The sequence below is a fragment of the Hirundo rustica genome, chromosome 1 (assembly GCF_015227805.2).
Source record: "Hirundo rustica isolate bHirRus1 chromosome 1, bHirRus1.pri.v3, whole genome shotgun sequence".
Classification (NCBI taxonomy): Eukaryota; Metazoa; Chordata; class Aves; order Passeriformes; family Hirundinidae; genus Hirundo; species Hirundo rustica.
The window spans coordinates 127713940-127736490 of NC_053450.1; the positions used below are offsets into that span (position 1 = coordinate 127713940).

General features: G+C 34.6%; 1 protein-coding gene across 10 annotated transcripts in view; it reads left to right on the top strand.

Moving 5' to 3' along the window:
• The window catches only part of DGKB (diacylglycerol kinase beta), a 382225-nt gene that overhangs the window by 242623 nt on the left and 117051 nt on the right, over positions 1–22551 (top strand). For all 10 annotated transcript variants that reach the window (XM_040076701.2, XM_040076658.2, XM_040076666.2 and 7 more), the window contains one exon: positions 2151–2215. In XM_040076701.2, the coding sequence (XP_039932635.1) occupies positions 2151–2215 (65 nt within the window). The remainder of the gene's footprint in view (positions 1–2150; positions 2216–22551) is intronic.

A 22551-nucleotide genomic window follows, 5' to 3' on the forward strand; every position in this document is an offset into this window, starting at 1 on the left:
TCTCCAAGAACTGTGAGATCACCTGGATACTTGTGGATATTTGCCTTCTAAAATTGCACATAAAAATAAATTTAAATTAAAAATGAGTGCAGTTTAAGAATACAGCACTGAAAGTTTCAGATGACAGTTTGGATGGCAGGACAGAACAACAAGGCATTTTTTGACTAACACCATTCACTTGGGAATTTTGCTGTCATTTCCTTGCAGAACAGTGAAATATTGAATGACAATTCCATTCCTAAATATAATAGAAAGATACTGGAATAATTATGTGATGTGCGTGAAACAGCAAACTATGTACATCTTTAGAAACTACATAACAAGATTATAGAAAAGTTGAGTACCTTGATGAAGGCAATGTATTTAATGCTGCTACTTACTGATTTAATTTGATCAATGATCACAAGTTTTGCCTAAAAATTCTATATTGTTACATCCTTATGTAGATAGTGTGCGTAAAATTTTATGAATTATGTCCTGCTTTTTATTCATAATTGTTAAAGTTTATTTATATGTTAGCAATCTATCTGAACAATTTTACCTTTGAATTTAGTTATATTAAAGTTTCAAGGCACTCTTGAGTTAGTAAACCAAACTTTGAAGGATGGACCAGTCAGTTCTCTGGTGGGTGCCCTGCTTAAGATTCTAGTAAATAAAAAACTTTTTTAAACACAAAGAGTTGAAGGCATGGTTTATATTAGCGGGTACCTTTATGTCTGCATTAAATGCTTCCTTATTTTTGATTTAGATTAACAATGATTGGTTTAAATAAAAAATATTTTGAAGAAAATTTTAGTCATGTTTGGAGTCATTAATAAATTATTTAAGCATTTAATTTAGGGGGTTTTCCTCCAAATTCGAATTCCTGTTGTTTGAAAATAATTTAAAATGTTGGTAGGTATAGGCTTATACTGAATTTATAAGTTCTCTCAAATTTTTAGGCTTTATAGTTCCATAATCTTTTAAGTTGGTAAATAATACGTGGGTTCATATATCTATGTTCATATATATATGATAGTAGGTTATAGTGACAGTTTTGTTTGTTGTTTTTCTCAAATGCTATTTGCATGGGAACTAGAATTCATTTGAATTTCTTACAAAACAATCTAATTCTTCTTATATTTATATTGATATATATACCCAGAATTTTAAGACATAATTACAAAGACATGATCCAAATGGATTTCTCTGTGTTTCCTATCTGCTGCAGGACTCATACTCTCACAATTCATGTAATACATCCATTGAAAAATTAAAGATTAATTCCCGGGTTGTAAAGTTTTAACGATTAGTATGAAAAATAAGAATGACATGATCTGGATTGAGGAAAAAATTCTCTTCATACCTCCAAAGGAGATAGAAAAAATGTTTTGAAAACTAATTCTAGCACATCAGTTCCAAATATTCTATTATCAACAACTCCCACCAGCACAATGGGTTACTTCTCTTCTAAGTGATATACACTTATAAATATTTCATACAGCAATTTCATTTTACATATGCGTTATTTGATTATATTATTAACATAATTTCCTTAATTTTAAAATACTGATAAAATTTATTTACTTTAAAAATATCTTTTTTTATATTGAGCAATATTTCCATGATTTCACATCCTGACTTACAACAAATGGGGAGTCTTCTAGCAATTATTTCTATTTTCTACCCAGTTTTAGAGAAGGCTATTGAATGCCATATGAAAATATCAACTTGTATGCACATAAAGTAACATTTCTAAATCTGTCACTCACTTTTACTAAAGAAATGAAATGAATTTCAGATAGTTTATTTGGTATTTCTACAAGACAGAACTGTATCGGTGGTCTTACAGTAAACCTTCACCATATCTGGATATTATTCACTGTATAAAATTCAAAGACATTTTCACTACACAAAACTATCATGTCTCATTTGTAAAAAAGAAGTAATGGAGACTGCAACAATAATAATAAATTATTAAGTTCAGATACATGCCATTCTGGGAACAATGTACCTGTAAGCTTTCTAAGTGATAAGAGTATTTCTCTTGTTGAAAATGACAGTTCACAAAACACCCTACAAACGATACGCATTGTTTACAGCTTGGGTCTTCTGTTTTGCAATTTTCCTGTCACAATAGATTTATAGTGCTTTTGTTTTTGTCTTATTAGGATGCTTCAATTGCCCACAGATTCCATATCATGAGAGAAAAACATCCAGAGAAGTTCAACAGTAGGTAAGAATCTAAAAATATATGCATGAAAAATATTTTTTTCCATGTTATGAAGATACTGTGAGGGATTAAGTTTCGCACATCCTTTAAAATATTGATTCTTATAAAGGAGAGGAAATTGGTTCATTTTATATTAAGCATGTGCTTCCAGACTGCTTGTAGTGTAACTTTTTGATATCTGGTATTTCAACTGAAATGAATGGCATTGTAAATAAACTGTTCTCACAGGTGAAGTGTTTTCCTTGTAAGGCTAGCATGGAGAAGATGATGCATTGTTTTTGTGAGGAGCCCTAAATTGACACTTTGCCATTAGGCACTGAAGAACACTTCTTAGACAGCTGCAGATGGTGATCCTTATGTTTCATTCCCACACTCACACTGGTACATTGACAGGAGACTCTTCCTGTAAGGGCAAGTAATGCCATTTTACACAGAACTGCTTTTATCATTAAACAACTTTATTTCTGTAAAAAAAGTCAGGAATGAGACTTTGCATCTGTTTCTTGTGTTGGTTTCTGAATTTTTAGCACTATTGCAGAGCTTTCCTGGAGATTAAAAATGCACTACTTTTACTGTAAATTCAATATCTGGTTTGTTGAGTAGATAATATTCATAATGCAATGTTTATGTTTCTTTCTTCTTATTTAGGTAATTTAGCAAGTAAGTTGTGGTGGTTAAGAGCAACATTTCAGAAACTTTAATTAACATTTAAAGACACATGGGGAGAGAAAAGTAAGATACAACCTAATCTGGAATAAACAAAGAATGTCTAGAAATATTTATTAACACAGATGTTTTGTCACTGTGAACCTAACCATAGACTCTAGTTTTCCATGAGAGTGACCTGGAAAGTCTTCTGTAGATGCAAATCTTCATAGACCTCAGGATAATAAAATCTGCTGTGTTCTCATCTAAGAGCTTTACAGAATTATATTTAAATGTGTTTGAATATTATCTTCACTTTTTTTTTTTTTTGTTAAGAGTATATATTTTATAGCTAATAGTCAGAATGGGTGCCTTTTTTTCTCAAATACGCAATCTGCTTAGCATCTATACAATGACATACTGTGAACACAAGTGTTTATTTCTTTTTAAATCACATAGTACATATTTGTTTTCTATGACCTCCTTTTCCTAGTTCTGATGCTTCTCATTCTGAAAGAATTATACTGTGATAAGATCTCAACTTGAGCCTGATCTGTGCATCCCAATATACTGTATCTTACCAGCAGAACTAGGGATATTGGACTTACAGCAAACTACAATATTCTAGGCCCTGAATATGAAGCTAGTTTATCAGTGGTCTTTCTGAATATTTTCAGCAGTTGGCAATTATAATTTATAAAAAGCTCAGCTAATAACATGAGTTTCAGATCAGATTTCATGTCACAATAAATCATATGCCATTAATAACATCTGCTAGCAGACTCACCTTGAAATTCATCTATATTTTAAGGAACCTGATATTTCTAACATTATCTTAAGGAAATTAGTTACAAAAATATATAGTCCTAGTCCCTATGTAGTTTGGTACTGTGATACTGAAAGAACTTGGAAAAAGCAATGATTCTCTAGATATATAAAGAATATTCAGAAAGGTTATGCCTTTTGAAAAAACAGTATTAAGACTTGAGCAAAACATAATAGAAACTGATATTTTAAAATGTGTTTTCTTTTGTTTAGTGAGAAAAAGAGAGGTTTTCTATTTTTGTTCAATAGAATTTTCCAAATGATGTTAGTTCACAAATACTTTCTTTTGGTACTACTTATTTACGTGTTGAAATAAGTCCATAACATGTTGCAGCAGCATTTTTGTAGAGGGTATGAAAAGAAAGCCCTTTTTCAGTTGTCTCCTAAGCCCCAAATCTTAATTCACCACAATGTAGAATTTTCTGTGCAATCTAAATTATTAGGCTCAGCAAGTCCAACTCAAGTCTGATTCACAGTGGGCTCCATAGTTAACAGCACCTGCTGCTTAGAAAACCCTCCATTACTCATTTGAAAATCCTACACTGTCATATGGGTGTATCCCTTGTGATTTAAAAAAAATAATTCTTTTTTCTTTTATGTTAGTTTCCTCTTGCCTAATTTTCCAACATTTTAACTTTCACAGCTATCATTCAGAGCAGGTTCTTGCACTGAGGTTCTACTCTGAAAAATGAGCATGCAAAAATTTTCCTTACTGAAGAGAAACTTTTTATTGTGTGCAGAGGTCTTTTGAAATACACAGGTGTTGTATTTGTTTCAGTGAAGTAAGTTAGGTAAAGTTTGGAGTTAGAAAATCTTTTTACATTAAATCCTGGTAATGATCATCAAATTCCTGAGGATATTCTTGCCACTCATGTGTAAATGTGTTCATCTGTAAATAGAGCGTACTAATAGGAAAACTCCTGACACATTCTACTTGAGTAGAAGCAAAATCTTCTTGTACTTGTTTATCTTCTCAAAATGAAGATGAGAGAATATTGCAAGACTTAGGCATTTTTTAATGACTACTAGCCAATGTTGTGGCATTCTTTAGAACTACGTCATTAGTTCCTGGGAGCTGTGTCATATTTTGAAATTCTGCAGTATACACAGATTTTGGACATGAACACTTAGTGTTACTGACTTACTAAAAATAAAAAGAAATAAATTTAGGTTTAGATTTCTAAATTGTCTAGAGATAGTTAGACCTAAGTCTGGAAAAAATCTAAGTTTAAGTATGTATTCATGCACTAAAAATCCACATTATCAATTGTTTCCTTTGCAATGAAGCACCTGGTTATTTGAGTTTCTTAAGAAATTGAAATCAAATTCCTTTTTGAAAAGGGTCTTCTGTGTTCAGAAGCTTTATTTTCAATTAAAAAATACCTTACACATGCCTTAATATCTTGAAAATGTTATGCTTGTAAGCTGTGATATGGAATGGCTCCATATAGTTTTCCAAATAAGGCTCAGCATAAATGCCTACCAGTGGTTTTAAAATACACATTACTTGTTCCTAAACCCAGATCTGGGAGAGAAGAATTCTGGTGATGGTCAAATAGTAAAGAATGGAAGTGAGAACAGAGTAGTAGCATCCTGAGCTCTGTCAAAAGAATGAATCTCAATGTGCCATTTAAATTACATCTTTTGATTATTAGAACACTATCAAAAATCAGGACCGACACTGCATTAAGATTTAAATGTGTTCATAAACCCCCAAAATCTCAGCTGTCACATTGCCAACTCTACAGGTCTGAAGTGCTCACAACCTTGTGCTGGAGAAATCAGTTTCCTTCCCAGCATCCTGTGCTTAAGAGTAGGGTCAAATTTTCCAGTGTAAGTGTGGAAGGGCTGAGTTAGTGCCAGTGGGGATAAAACTTGCAAAAGGCAGTATTTCAAGTAAAAGTATCATTAAACTAGTACATTCTGTTGAAATAATGATTCAGTTAGGCCAAAATGCCCTACAGGGAGATCTGTGTAAACATCATAGGCTCGATGCAGGGAATAACAGATGTATGGGTTATGTGACTGGAATATACACAAGGAAACAAAGAATACTTTCAACAAAAAAATAATTCAAGTTGCTGTTAGCTTATCTAAAATCTATACTCAGTTCAATTAGGCGTACTAATTTGACTCTTTTGCATCCTGCTCCATAAAAGATATTTTCTAGTCTCAGTAAACTAAAGTAGGATTTATAAATTACAAGTCTTAAGTACACTGTCTTTGAAATTTCCAAATGTCAATCTATTTCCATCTTTTATGAAGAAAATCTAAAGCAGAAGTTGTTCCTAATAACTTCATTTATGTCATATTCCTGACAATATGCTTTTGAGATTCCCTCTCAACTCGTTTAATTATGCTTTTATTTTGTGCTGATACCTATACATTTAATCTCTAAGAAAGTTTTTTAAGTAATAGAAAGTACTGATTTACCTTATGCAGGTGTTCTCCAGGAGAATAAGGAAAGGCCACAGTAAGAAAAGGTAGGAGAAATGGCACATCATTGCATCTTTAGCAAGTTATTCTGGGTATCCTGACTTGGGTACTTCACTGTCCAATCAGTTATAAAATCATATATTTATATTATAGTTATAGTTATAAAATCATATATTTAGTAACAAAAAAAAGAGAAGGAAAAAAATCCTGTCATATAGACACTGTTACTGTATTCAAAAGCTTTATTGTAAGTTCTGCCTGGCAGCAAAAAAAACCCAGAACAGTTATTCCACTTGAATAGTGGAGTTAAAGGCAAGTTCAGGTTTTGTGACTGAAAGTGAAAAAAATCGGTTTAAGACCAAAATCAGTTATGATGGGGTGAATTCAGTGGTCTACTCTCAGATGCACTCAGCCTTTATTTTAAAGTTAACTTATTTTAGCTTAGAATGAAACAGTCAAAATGTTTCATTTTGGATAGAACAAAACTATTTTGATATTTTCATTATTTCTCCAGTTTTTCAGTTTTGGAGATGGAGTATCTTGGATTGGATCACAACCACATCTTTTCATTGAATATACTAAGCATCAACAGAAAATTCATAACATTAATTGCAGACATTTCAGCCTCTTCATCAACCTCTCCTTCCTTTCCTAGTTGCGACTGATATGAAAATGTTTAAAAAGAAGTCACTGGCCCCACGGAGAGACCAGATTGCAGGCATCTGTTACCTGTCCCATTGAACCCACAGGTTCCTTTTCAAAAAAAGATAAGGCTCCAGGGAGCAGTACCTCTGAACTCAGGCAGCATTACTGCAACTGTAGTCATCAGAAGAAGCAAAGCACGGTGAATGTATTTGCGACAGAGCACAAAATATTTTTCCACAGGCATGAGATAGCTTGTAGTTAGACAATGTACTCTGCCTAGCTCCTGGTTATAATGTTTATAAGAGAGAAAGAAATTAAAAAACTACTAGTTCTTTTGTCAGACTTCAAACATGCAGTAGCCCACTTTTAGAAATAAATATACACATAATGTGTGCTTGAATTGGGACAAAGGAAGATGGAGCATAAAGCTGGTTTAGCCTATCTATGTCTGCTGTATACAGAGCAGAATCACAGCAGTTTGCATCTGCAGCATCTGCACCTCTCTCTGGTACAAGATTTCGTGTTTTTATCATTTCTCTAGAAAGTGCTAATGGGCTAAGGCCCTCTGCTTGAGAGACTTCTTACTCTCAAACATTTTTCTATAGCAGCTGTCTGGGAGGCTGGTGTGGTTGGGGAACCTTAGGTTCAGATTCATGAAGACTTAGAGGCAGTGTGATGTATAAAATGTATGTTAAGCAGGAATCCCTGTGTCCTAGGCATGGCCTGGGATTTCAAAGTACATCTCTGAAAGCAGTGTGCTGTATCAGACCATAAGCAGAGCAGTGAATTTATATTTGTATTCTCAGGGTCTGCAGGTATCAAATTCACTACTGCAGGACTCAGCTGGGTTCAGGCTTTGTTGGGCATTTCTATTTGAGATCGCCATTCTGCACCTTTAAAAACAAATGTCTAACATCTATAGTCTTACTATTGACAAGAGATGGAAATGTTGCCTTTTTTTCTTTAAAGAAAGTTACATATTTGTAAGATGTGTAGTGATACCAAGCTTTTTAAAAAAATAGTTTCTTTAGAATTTGTTAAGCGTATTGGGGTTAATGTTAAAGGGTTATAATCATTGCATTTCTAGGAGACAGGACTGTTTATGGTGCAAAGTCATACAGAGGGATTGGCCCAGCCTGCATCGTGGAAGTAACAAACTGTTGATTCACAAAAGGTCTATCCATATGCTACAGCCCAAGGTCAATAAAATCTAATTTTCTTCAACTTGCATCAGGCTGGTTAAGAAATTTATTGCAGATGATGTTTCCTTACTCAGAGCAGGTCGCTGAACCTTTTCTATGTATTGAAGTGCCTAGTGGATGTTTTACACATTCCTTAATTAATTAAAATGATTGCCTTTTATTACAATGTGTTAAAGGCAAATGTAACTCTATAGGAATTAATTCTTGGTCTCTTCCACAGTATAGTCACACCACTTGAAGTAACAGTGAATAACACAATGATAAAAAGATTTCTAACTTCTTTAAATTGTAAATTCAGATGTGAGAGGAGTCTATAGTAGATATGAAAAAACTGTTAACAGAACTGCTAAACTACTGCTTGCTATTTATTCCATGTTGATGAAGTATGGTCAGGTATTTCTATATCACTCAATAAGTTTATTTTCCTTGTTTTTTCATGAACATGGTAGATAAAGCACTTTGTAATAAAATAGGGTTTTAACCTATTACTGCATTTTTTCGAGAGGGCTTATAATCAGAACTAATGAACACTAACATGAATTTGCAGCTTCAAGCGTCATTTTGAATGAATTAAATTTCAAATCTCAGAAGTAAATGGCAAATCTTTACATAAGTTTGATGTGGCTATAGTTCATGTTTACAACAGATGCTGGATTTTATAAAAAGTTAAGCAGCAGCCCTTTCTAATATATGTCACAAACCTAACAAAACTTTCTTTCAAAATCCAGTCAAGATTGCTACTTACATATAATATGCACAATGCACTTACATATAATATGATTGACAATATCCAATCCATTAAAAGCAATGAAATTAATTGTTAAGGGGTAATTTTTATACTTCCTATTTATGAAAACATAAACACATTACTCTGCAGTACAAAGAAATTAACATTTAATCAGGACAGTGAAAACCTTTACTCTGAACTGTGGGAACTTTATGGTGCTTTTTTTCACTCCTTTAATTCTGGTAATTAGGCCTCTACTACAGTTCCCACAGATAATGAGGAGAACCCAAATACTCCTTTAGTACAGTACAGACTGGCACAATGTACAGCATGTGCTTTTGCTTCTCTTGTTCTTTAAATCACAAGAAATTGGGTACTAGATTTGCTTCAGATCCTGAATCTTGTGACTAATATACTCCAGGTTTTAACTCTACACCCTGCAATTGGGAATTGGTTTTTGTAATGTTAGACAAATTAAGGTAATTGGAAAAAAAGCTTTGAAGAATTCAGCCAGTCCTCCTGACCCTTAGTGCCAATGTTCAAAATTCATTTTTTAATAGATTACCTGAAAAGTAATGCTTTCAATGAATATGTCAGTTCCTGATTAAATACCCAAAGTCCTTATCTTCATTGTATAACTGAAGCAATTTTAAGTACTTAATGTCTCAAATAAAAACCTGTGTCAACATCTCCATCTTTCAGAAAACGTTTTCCATTTGTCTCTTTAGCCCATTCAAATGTAGTTTGCCAGGTTCTATGTATTGTCTATGTATTTTCATTTCTGTAATCTGACTGTTTTCTGATCTGGTTCCATGTGCCTTATTTTTATTGAAGAAGGTTGCATAGCCCTTTCAAAGAAATATGCAAAGCTAGAGGTATTTCCAATTTTATAGTATGAAGTATAATTGGTGTATCTTGGAAAGTAAGATCAATCAAGCAGATCTCTCTCAGTTAAAGTTCTTACTGTCTTCCAAATTTTATCTTCGTTTTACTAACACAGGATATATTTTTCCAAAGAAAATATTTTGCAAATATTTGTTTTAAATATCTTAGAGCACTTCATGTAATGCATTTCTATGAAAATTGAATAATAGATGCAGCTGTACAATAGTGCCTTTGTTAGAACTGCATTGTTGCTAACATTGCCTTCAGAATAATTTTGAGTTTGGTTTTACTTGTAAAATAATACTGATGGCTACTTCTTTTTATTTCACCTGATAATGGTACAAGTATATAATCAAAAATTGAGAGATATTTTTCTTAGTATTGAAGGTATCTTTAGCATTTATATAACCAAATTTCTGTTTTCTATTCTTTCATATTTATGGGGTTTTTAATATATATATTTTTTTTAATTTTGTGTTATGTAATGATAGCCAAAATATTTTTTTTCAGTATCTTTGTCTGTGTGTGTGTGTTTGTGAAACAAATTTTTAAATACTTTTTTAGAAAAAAAGCACAAAACAAAAAACCTCACCAGAGAAATGTGTTGTCTGACTTGGTGATTTAAAAGGAATGGCTGTTACGTTTTCTGGTTTTTGACACTACTATTGGCTATTGAAGCCAAGTATATCTAAGAGATAAAAATGGTTTTAAGTTCCACTGTTTGTCTTTCCCTCCTGATACTTCATAGTCTGCCTAACAGAAGTTCTGATGTTTTTTGGGAATACTATTTTGGTCATTTATGTCTTTCAGACTAAGTCATATAATTTCTTCTGTTCTTGCCATTCCTAAGACAGGCTTACTAATTTTAGGATATTTCTGTATGCTGTCATGGATGGCATTGAAGGAATTCTTCTCTGGCTTCTCTTACAATTCTGTTGCTGAACAATTGGCAGCTATTGATCTACATCTGCTTCTGAAGCAGAAGATTAATGGATGGACATTCTTCTTTCTCACCATTGGCACTAGGATCCTGCTCTCAACATTTCCCTTTGTCACACAGAGAAATTGTGGGAATTTAAAAGATTTCGCCAGATTGCTGAAACAAAGATGGTTTTTGTTCAATTAGCCCTCTAGCTGCCTTTCAGGAAATATACATTGTATATATATTATCTGTCTTGAGTGCTCTCTAGTGTTCATCTCTGTTTGGGTACCAGGGTTCAGATCAACAAGGCGTGTGGCAGATTGTTGGCTGAGGGATCACTATGTCCCTGCCTCCTTCCAGCTCAAAATATCCAGGAGTACTTTATGGGGAAACTGCCAAGACAGGACACAAGATGGGCAAAGAAATGTGGGGAACAGTGTCATTTTGGTGTTTTTTCTCAGAGTTTTAAAGATCAGGAATTACAGAATCGTGAATTCATTACTGTTCAGGGATTGTGAGAACGAGCTTGATACTTCTGCTATGTTTGCATGCCGTGGCATAAAATGGACCACAATAGGAAAAGGAGAAAATGATTGGAGATAAAATCTGTTATCTAGTAGTTACTTGGGATTTATTAAGATTGGAAAGTTTTCAGTTAAATCTGGTTTCAATCCCTGTAAGTCAACTTAGTTATGGCAAAAAATTGATACTGTTCTTTAGGTTAATATTAATTAATATTAATTTTTAAAAATAATATTTAACTTATGCTGTTTGTTTTTGGTTTTTTTTCCTGATGAACTAAAATTCAGGACCAGAGTATCATTTGAATCCATGTGATGTAGGTAGATGTGGTGAAAGTTACCTAGGATTTTAATTTAATAGTAAGAGGAAGAAGTTGTTAGTTTTGCCATTTTTTCTTTTGTTCAAATTAGACTTAGGGAACAGCTGCGAGTAAAACGGTTTCCTGATTCTTGAGAACCTTTCAGTTACACTGTTTTTAATAAAGATTTGTCCATATGAGGGACAGCAAGGTCTGTTAACCTTTCTTGCAGCGTGCTATTTCTGAGCCAATTATGAAGATGTCTAAAGGCATCGAATGCTCTTTGGAACAGTAACTTGTGATTTGGGAGTATAATGGCCAACTGGAGAACTTTCTCTGTGGTTAGCATATCTGTGCTCACAATATATGAAAAACAAGGGCAGAATTGATTTTTTTTTTCCTTTTTTTTATGAGCTAAAATTCTTCTTGGATTTTTTATTTTAGTTATGGTGATATATTAATAACTATAGTAACAGCAGAAGTAGCAGAAGCTTCCTAAGTGTTTTGGATTTTGATAGTAGAGCCTTGAAGGCTGTGTTAAGTTGTCAATCTAGGGTTTTTATCAAGATTTTGTTGATGTTCAAAGAAAGAAAAAAGTGTTAATCAAAGAAATATGTTCTTCTTGCTGATACGAGGCAGCTGACTATTCGCACTGAATGAAACCTTCAATATGTTTAGCTGCTTTGATTTCTTAGAGAATTGTAGTGTAAATCTTCACTGAAAGTGATTTGGGAACATAAATCTAATTGATAAGTTGTTCTTGGCTTTTCAACTGAAACCTGAGTGGATTGACCTAGCTAAGTACAGCTTATCAAAAAAACCTTGCAGCAGGAGAGCTGCACAGCAGCCAGGACGCTGCAGCCGTGGGGCTGTTTCTACACTTGGCATCATAGTGAGGGCAGTCAGCCAGGCAGAGGGAACTGGGGTTCAAGTCCGCCTTCTGACAAGGAGTAATCAGATACACACTCTTTACTCAGAAAGTGTTTTAGTGACTAAACAACAAAATAGGAGCAGGACTACAAGGCAAATTCAAATGCCATAGTTCACAACTACAGCAGAAACACAGAAAACAAGTAAACAGGTGGGAATTTGACTCTGTCAGGAGGTTGTCAGATGAAGAGGCAGTTTTGTATTATTTAAAGTCTGGTGAAATTCTGAGTGTTTACTATATTGCTTGACTTACTAAAAATATTTATCCCCTACTTTAGTTACACAAGCAAAGTAAGAACGATGGAACCAGGACACCTCTGCTGCAAAGGTGTTGGTTTATGTGTTGTATACTATGTATATCTGCGTGCCAGAATGAGAGATTCCTAACGGCTTTTGTTAAATCTAGAAGAGGAGAGCAGCAGCAGGAGACAATAAGCCGTGAACTGCCAACCCTTTGTATAACAAAGGGCATGAAGACCTGTGCTGCTAGCTAGGTGGGTGGACACTGGGAGCCACAGCAGTAGACAAAGATTCAGGAGGAAGAGATTTGCACGTGCGTGGACTGTGAGGGTATGAAAGCCCAGGGGTCCTTTGTTGAGGGTCCCTCCTGGAGGAACCAGCTTGAGTTGTCTCTCTGTTACTCCGCTATGAATAAATTGCATGATAGAACGAGACGTCTGAGTCTCTGCTGTGGGAAACCTAGAGCTGAACTGGTGAGAAAACCTGGTCTGACCACGTGTGTGGGGTGTGGAGAGAAGTAGGCACCTGTCAGTTTACTGGATCTGCCCTCTCTGAAGGGGCTTTTTGTGCCAGCAGTGACAGTGTCTGGGACTGTGGGACACAGTGTTGGGAATGTGACTGCCAGAGAGTCTCGTGAATGGTCAGACTGGGTAGTTTGCTTAACAACCTACAATGCCCAATGACATTAAAATTGTAGAATGAGGGAATATAGGTATGGTGCAGAGCAGTCCCTGTCAGAGGACCATATTAGACACAGCAAACGCTACCAGAGACGGAACTCCTTAGAGGTGCAGAAAGAAGATGCCTTTGTCAGGGTAGATGACAGGGCCAGGGCTACACTGAACCTTCACTAATTCTGTCAGCTTCTCAAAATGATTCATGGATAGTCACAGCTGACCTGTGTAATGAACTGCTTCTAAGCTGGATGGCCCTGCAAGGTCTGCATGAAGCTCAAGACCACATGTTCTTCTGATGCTTAGGGTAGATTTAAACTACTGAATGACAAGGCAATACCACTATGGCAGTTTTGCTTGTACTTCCAGAGTCATCTGAATTGGCACTAGCTCTGCCGTTCTGGAAGCATGCTCCATTACGAAATGGAGATGTGGCAGAAGTATTGGATAAAATGTATGCATTGGTTGAGTACACTGGATCACGAGCTAGCATTCCCTAGTCTCCTATATTATACCTGCTTCTTAGTCCTTACAAAATGTATTTTAGCTGTCTCAGGTGAAGGAAGTCTTTGAGATTAAGTTTTAACTTAGAAATTTGTTCTTGCTATAAAGCACTCATCTTTTCCATCCTGTGGAGTCTTAGGACTTCTCTTGTTTCTCTTTCTGATTTGACTCCTTTTTTCCGTGCCTTTCTTGACTTAACTTTGTTCCTTCACCTTATAAAATAATCAAGGGTACAGATTTCAACAAAACTATACTCTTGGTTAAGAAGGATTTCAATTTTTATTATGAAGCTAAGTTAAGAGCTACTTAATGCTCATGGTTTAGTATTTTAATAAAAAGGGAGAAGCTGATAGAGCAAGAGGAAAGTGATTTTTAACCCTGTCTCTTACTTGAAGTCTTAAATGTTGCTTTGTTTTTATTTATTAGTTTGAGACCTGTATTGAATATTGAATATTGTTTATCTTCTTCGTAACATTTTCATTCTCTAAAGCTGCATGTGGTGTACACTTCTACCAGAAAACTCTTTGACAATGTAAATGTAAGGAATAAAACCATAAGTATGGCCATTTAATGCTCTGAACTAGTAGTACACTAAAGCCTGTGGCTTGGAAATGGATATATTCAATTTCTGTGTCAAAATTTTGATGCACAGTAAGAAGTCTGTGAGAGCTTCTGAAGGTGCAACCCCTTTTGAAAGCATAGAGAGAAGTGATTTTCATCATGGAAGTCTGTTCAGAAGCATGAAGCAAAGTATCAATGCCGCTGCAGACTAACTTCTATCCAGTTTTTCTAGAATTAATTATTTTTATGGGACTTTTTAAAAAGCATTCTGACATACTTAACTCTAAATATCATCTTGTTCTGTTGTCCAAGAATTCAGATTTGGAATTAAGCATAGACCTGTTGCCTGACAGTGTCAGACTGTATCACAAATCCTGATCTATCTGAGCTTTTATGTTTTTCACCTTATCTCACAAGACACACTTTTGTTCTTCAGAGTTGTAAGGTAAAAAATGCAGAGAGATAAGAGTTTACTATAAAAACAATTACTTCAGGGCTTGTTTCATTAACTGAGGTACTGTCTTGAACATTAAAATTAAGCAACCTCCAATATTTCAGACTGGTTGTCTTACTTTACAGACTACTGGTAATGTCTCATGTATAATATCACAGAATATTGAACAGTTTTTATGGCTGGATATATCTTACCCACAAGCCACAGGAGGGGAACTTCTAACTGTATCAGATAATCCTTAAGGAAAATCAGTATCTTTATAGTTCTTAAACTTACAAAATTCTAGATTGCCCATGAGAGCAAAGTATCCTGCTTTCTGGAAGGAAGAAAAAGTATGTAACTAGTAAAGCTTCCTCAGAGATGGTGCTGAGCAGGAAATAGTTTCCCTGATGTGAAAAAAGTCAGAACCTTCCTTCATGACAGAAAGGGAACTTTACCTCTCTTGCAGTTGCTGCTACACAGAGAGCTGCAGTGCTCGGTTGAAATAAGACAGTCCCAGCTGTAACCCCCTCAGACTCACCTTCTCCCTCTGTGCTGCTTAAGTAAAGTACAAGTTGCCTTGTGCCAGGCTTGGGGTTTCGTTTCTCTGTTTGTTAAACGGTGAATGTTTATTTAAAGGAAGCAGAGCACCTGAACAGTATAGGCTCATCCGAGGGACTTGGAGGATGACAATTCTGTCCTGCTACCAGCAGGTAACAATGAAAAGCGTGGCTAGGATTGCAAAGATAAGAGCAGTTGCTTGAGATGTTGGTTATTAATTTATACCTTTAATGCAGATACAGTACATATAAACTAAGTCTCCTAAGTCCCAGGTGATGTACCTTGACTCACCACAGACAGTTAATAAAGGGTAGATATGTATGCTTTTATATGTAGCTTTAGGCTGATATTCCATCTGTTAGCTGACAACTCTTTCTAGATGAAAATTCCATTAAAATTGGCTTCATTACATGTAGGTTGTTTGGGGTTTTTTTTTGTTGTTGTTTGTTTGTTTCACTGCATAATATGGCCTAATCAAAGATAGCTAAAAATAATCCAGGTTAGCTCTACATGGAAGGTATAGTTTGTATCCTGAGATGGGAAAAAACCCAAAGGGTTCTACCTGCACTAGAGCACTGTATTTTTTATGGCAATGACCAGTGAAAGAAGGTCTTTAGTTACTGCTGAGCCAAGTAGGATTTCTTCATACAAGGCAGACAATATGACCCTGTATTGGTTTACAGGATGGATTCCTGTATGTATTTACAAGCTGTGACATTCTGCAGCTACTTTATGGAAATTCTTTAAAGATATGGAGGTCAAATTTCAGTCTTAGGTAGAATGATATTTTAAATAATGATGTATTAAGTATTTATGTCAAAATTTCTGCTTTTTTTTGCATAGGTCAGTCTAAAGGTTTATTCCAGGGGCATCTTTGGTGGCACTTCAGATTATTTTTGCCTTGGTTTTGTCTTCTAGGTTTTAATATAGAATATTAATTTTCAGTTTTACAGAGGAAGAGCAAGACATAGATGTTAGTTTTGTCCCACAGCTTATGATGAAGATCAAAAAGAGGAAAAATAAATTGCATTATCTAGTTTGGGTTTAATGTACACTTTATATGTTGGAAACTAGTGAAAATAATTTAAATGTTTTTTAAGATATAGCTCAGCTTAAAAAGAAATCCACATAGAATATATTTGTTTCTTTCCATTTTAGAAACATTTGATACCCTCATTTGTACTTCATAATCCACCACAGTGAAGGCTTAATAGACCATTAAAGAAACGGTGGGAAGTTAATTTTAATATGTAATGGTGTGAGGGGGTTATTTTTTCCTTAATACAATGAAGCTTCTAACAATTTTATTTGCGAAGAAGATGATTATTTAATAAAGTGACAAACTGTCCCACTGATAGGATACATTAATTTTCTTCTAAAGCTGTTCCTTGTACTCCATAAGAAGGTGATAATTAGGTTTGCAGATTAGAATAACATAATCAGACCACTTGTGTGGATGCTTGTTAAAATATATTTTCCTCTTCATATAAGCCTCATAATAATTAAAAACTGTTTAAAAAGAGAACCATTCTTTTTCAGTATGGACTTTTTAAATGAGTCCTAATAATATATCAAGTTATTCTTAAGCTAATTCAACTTTTTAAAAGGTTAATATTTGAAAAAGAGTATGGGAAGTGATTAACTGGTGAGTTTAAGTATTAGCATTAGGTTTTGCAGGAACACCTACAGTATAAAACAGCGCTCATTCATATCCTGATTTAATTTCTTCCACTGTCACTCCTGATTGTTCCATTTAATCTTTCTTAAGTCACATAAAATTATCTTGTATGTGTAAATTAACAATCATTTTCTAATTTCACTGCAAACTTTAAGCACTGTCAGAGAAAAAAAAATACTGGCAGTGATTAATTCTCTATTTTAAGCAAAACTGAATGCAGTTGCTACTGAGGTAGAGTGCACACAGAGTGATTTTTTTTGGTGATTCTAGACTCCAATAAAAGCAGTGGAAAAATAGCAATGAATGTGGAATGAGTGGTTCGCATCTAAACAATCAGGTCTTTTGTCTGTCACATTGAAGCAGTGTAATATTCACTGACCTTACATTTTAAAACATTGAAGCCAATTTCCTTTGCTTAGGATTCATGTAGTATTCAGTACTTCTTAAAACTAACTTCCTGGCCTAAGCCCAAGGTGAAAAGTGCACAGGCTAAGGTCATTTAAAGTGGCTTTAAGTGTTCCAATTCCTTCACTTTTAATAAGATTAAGATTTTTTTCCTATAGTTCAATGAAGTCTTATTCTAGGGAAGAGTGGAAAGTGTATTTTTTGGTATTTTGTTTTTGTTTGCAACAACCTTGAAATTAATCTTAGGCTAAAGTATAAAAACTGTTTTCACAGTGTTTCATCAGTGTGTTCAAACTTTCAAGGTCTGTGATGTTTCTTTACAGTAGTTATGATCAGCGTGTTGATAAAGGAGGGCTGACTTAAACGCTAAAAAAACCAGCATGTTCTGGCTAGAAATCACTTCAATTTCAAACAACTGAATGCAGAAAAAAGTGTTACATTAACAAGGGTTCTCTAAGTTATTAAATATTACGATCATCTAATTTGTACATATATTCCAGTAGGCCGTACTTTGTTTGCACAGTTACATATGTATGTTTGATATACTGGCCTAATCAACTTAAGGTTGTTGTGGGGACATGTTTTATGAACAAGTAAAAAGCAATCAGATTCTTTTATTACCATTGTGAAAGAAGTGAAAGAATATTTTTTTTAGTGTGCTAAATATACATACAGAAAAGGACAAATACTCAGTCATTTACAAGAATGGATGCAATACTGACTACTGATCTAACAGCAGTAGATTAATATTATAGATGAAGTCATGAAGGGATTTATAAAATATACTTTTAATATTAAGTCTTTTTTTATCATTGTTGGATATTAGCAAAATTTTCTTATCATGTAAAGTAGAACATATGACAAAGATTAACCAGTGCTCTTACCCAGAAATTAATCAACAATGGCTCTATAAGCCTATAGGCCAACAATTTAAAAACAATTGACCCTACTTCTTCGTTTCTAAATAGGTGATTCACAACAATCACCGTGGTAAATAGCTACTTTGAATAACATTTTACATAACAATTCCAGATATTTTTGTCTGAACAAGACATGCTCAGGAAAAGCATCCGGGGAAAAAATTGAATTTTTAAAAACGTCTCCGAACTGCATAAGTCTTCAAGGTAGCAGTTAATAGGTATTTACATTGTGGGAAAAGGTGGTGTAGGTAAGGTGTTCTGGGATATGTTTTCATCCTTGGTTTCCAGAATCCATAGCCTGGTGAGTGGCAAAATTTTCTCTTAGGACTTTTGCCTTTTAGAGGTAAGCAAACAGCCTAGAGATGGCAGGATTATCATGTCAAATCCTCTCCAACAGATTCTTAGCACAAGGCCACCTGTAAAATGCCACGAGTGAAATGTTGATGAAGCATGACGGTCCCTCATCAGTTTGCAGGCTGAAAGCCTTTCTATAGAGGGCAAGTCTTTCACAGTTTCAAAGAAGGACCTGTAGGTGCAAGTAGGTGTAGAAATCCTGTTACAGCTTTGTGTACTGGCCTTCCTTACATAGGAAATATTGCCACGTTGAAAGTAGATCGTTTAGAGAGACCCAGCTTCAAATCTAAATTAAAAGAGGAAATGCTTACAGATCCATGATGTCCTGCCTGATCTCTAGTTTTAGTCTTGTCTTAAGAGGCCTGGCTTTGCCTTTAAAACAATAATTTGTGCTTTAACACCCTAGAAATCATTGGAAAATTAAGGGAGATAATTTAAATTTCAGTTATATCTGCATCATTAGCTCTTTGTGTGCTTATAATTGTTCTCTCTGTCTATGAATATATATGAGCTTAGATGAAGCCTTCAAGGACAGTGAAACAGGTATGTAAAGATATTTCACGGTTTTCCAGGGAACATAGCACCAAATTGATATCCCCTGGAAATTAGCCCAAGGCACTGACTGTCAAAGGATACGTCATCCTTTTTATGTATGCCAGAAATATATGCAATAGCAAAAAAAGTGATATAATTTGAGGAAAGATTTTTGAAGTAGAAATATGTAGTGGGCTTTGCCCCATTCCCATTTTGCAAGAAACTTACTAATCTTACTAATTATTGCAGTGTTTATTGATTATATTACCAACCCAAGTCTTCATATTGCCGCAGGGGGCAGGCAGACTTAAGTGGGCTTTCTTAAGTGGAAAAATATTGAACATTAGCAAAATTATTGTGGGACATTAAATGTTAAAAATGTCTTTGAGAATAATAAAGGTTAGAAAGTTTAGCAGGTTATCACACCTTTTCTCTTATTACTCAGATTTTTAAAGCATCCAAGTGTTAACCTTTTGAAAAGGAGAGGGAAGGAAAAAAGGAGAGGACAGCTGATTGGGAGATACTTAATTATCTGTTTCTTTAAAGAAGATGTAGTCAGGTCCAACCTCATTCAGCTGCCAAAGCTTGCATAAAGCTGCTGGAGAGAGCTCCTGTGAATACCCAATTGCAGGACTCTAATTTGAGATAAAATAATGCATCTAACTATAGCGTTATCAATAATTGATAGGCACTTACGAATGTAATTCATTGAAATCTCACCTCTGGCCCAACCTCTGCCACTCCAGGAAGAAAAGAGACATAGCAGTTGTCTTTCTGGTTTTATCCAAGTCATTGTGTGAGCTTTATAGGAGATTTAAGCAGTAAATTGTACACAATAAACATACAAAAGAAGCCTGGCATGAAGTAGAGCCTTTTAATAACAGTGTCTGCATTTTTTTTTTGCTTCCTTTTACCCCTCTTTTAAAATATATATTAAAAAATACCACTTTTTTTTGGTTCCCCACTAAGAGTAAGCTTTTCTTTGAATGTCATCCATTTTCTAGAATTTTTAAAAATTGAAAAGCTTTGCCCTTTTGACCTGCTAATACATCTCAGTCACAGTTCACTGCGAAGCTGTGACAACATGCACAGTGATAACAAGGCAGGCTGTTACATCCCCATTTTTTTAATCTTGACTATATCAGCATTACTGTGACACAACTCATCAGGTTTGGAATAATGTAATTACTTTATGAGATTCCACATAACTAAACTGTGAATATATTCAAAGGGATCTTTCAATGCTGTTAATCTGGGTATTTCATTCCATTTTTGTGTAAAACAGATTATTATATCTGCGTATTATTGGATGAGTGCCTTCGATATTATTTCTAGTTTAGCGTGCCTCCTCTCTCTTTTGTGGAGGCCAACAAACGAGGTGCTATACCCATATTACCCCCTAGATCATGTTCTCCTCCTACCTCAGTCCTGTAGAGTCTTGAGACCCAAAAAGGAGAGTAAGTGATTCTCTTACACAGAAACATATGTATGAACAAGACATAAGAAGAGTTCATACACAGGATGTGATGTTTGCTCTTTTCATGAGTGCATGAAGCTCAGGGACAGGATTGTGAATAGTGGGTTAGGTGGCTGCAGTCATTATTTAGAAGACTTTTAGAGTTGCTGTCACCCTAGGACAGTTGTGTGTGTTCAAAAGCCACTTGAATTTAACTGTTTAATTCTATTTTCTAGTAATTTAAAATTATATTATCTAAAATTTGAATTTTGCTGATGAAAAAATAAGTTTGCCTTGATGCCGTTATGTCCTAATTTGAAAAAGAATTTTAAAAATATCATTAAGTGCATTTCCATTGAAACAAATGAAGCCTTTATGTACTCACCAAACCCTCCTAGAAAAAAATGCAACTAATATAGGCTTGGCCACTGGTTTAAGTAAAAGAGTACAAAATCACCTGTGAGTAAAATCAAGGCAAGGGCTCTGCAGTGCATTGTTAAACTTTCTGTTGAACAGCCATTTCTTGATCAGCTCTTAACTAGGACAGTTTATCTGTTGCTATCTCTAGAATAAGGGAAAGGGTTCTGTCTCTATCACATCCTATTTGTTCACACCTTGTTTTTAAGAATTCTCTGACAACCAGAAATAATTTATTTTTATTTTTATTTCAATGAAAATCCATTTTATATCCAATTTTTAAATTGTATTATGGTAAGAAGATTTGAACATTTTGGTTTTTATGCTAAATATTTTATGCTAAATAGTTTTAATGCTAAATATTGAAGGTTATTATTGCAACTCTGTGTGTGAATTTCATTTGATTTCAGCAGGAATAACCTTGATAAAATGCTCTGTTTTGCAAAGGTGCCCTTTCAAGATGCAAATTAACACAATTACTTTAGTTGAAAACATATTTTGGAGATATGCAATCAAAATAATAAACTAGTTAAATAAGGCTTGCATATGCAATCACATTTGGTAAATAAAAAAATATTTCCTAATAAGAAATTTGACAAGTTTTGCTTAGTGCAATTTTTAATTCAAGTTGTATATAGTTTCTGTTTTATGCCATTATAAAAGTGAGTGCTTCTTTGGTTTTCACAGCAAAGTATGAGATAAACAGACAATTCCAGAAATGGTGTAAACTGCCTGTCTGGAGAAGAAAAACAGCAATGGATAACACCAGGTCTTTCTCCTTACTCACTCTCCACAAAATAATTATGTGGGACAGCAGGATCGGGGGGGATTGAGTTAGTACTCAGCAAACAGCAGATGCATGGGCTCAACTTCATCCTTCACAATCCTCAGTGTGAAATGCAGAGTAAATGTTTCATAGAGGGGGAGAAAGTACATATTTATTGCAATTAATCCCACAGCAGTTCATCTTCAGATGATGCTAAAGCAAGCAAAGACTTTTCCTCGTGGCTCCCAGGCGGTCACAGGGACCAGAACATCCCTTTTGATCTGCACACTGTGCAGTAGTGATGCCATGACTCTCCTTTATCTATGGATGTCAGTCTGTTTCCTAAAGCCTTGCAGAGAGTCATAAAGGATTTTGAAAATATAATGAAAATATAATGAATTAAATTTGTCATGAATTTCCCAGCAAAAATTTTAAGCTGTACCATAAGAGCCATGTAAATACAGTGAATATTCTGTTGTAGGACCTGCTTTGAGGGGTATTGTTTTCTTCTTTTATTTTTTCTTTTTTTGAAATATGGTACTTTGCAACTTGAGTTTTGAGTGTGATTTTTAAAATACTCTTATTGACCATCTTATCCCATTTACTTTAAATGGCAGTTTAGAATACGCACTAATTTTGTGTCAGACAAATCTGTCATCTTGGATGGGTTGCCCATCTTTTCTAATAACATTATTTACAGAATTTGTTACTTATTTTACTACAGAAAGCTAATTCCTTGTAACTAGAGTAGGAATCTGAATGAAACCACTGTAGCTGCAATGTGAGCTTTGATACTGAG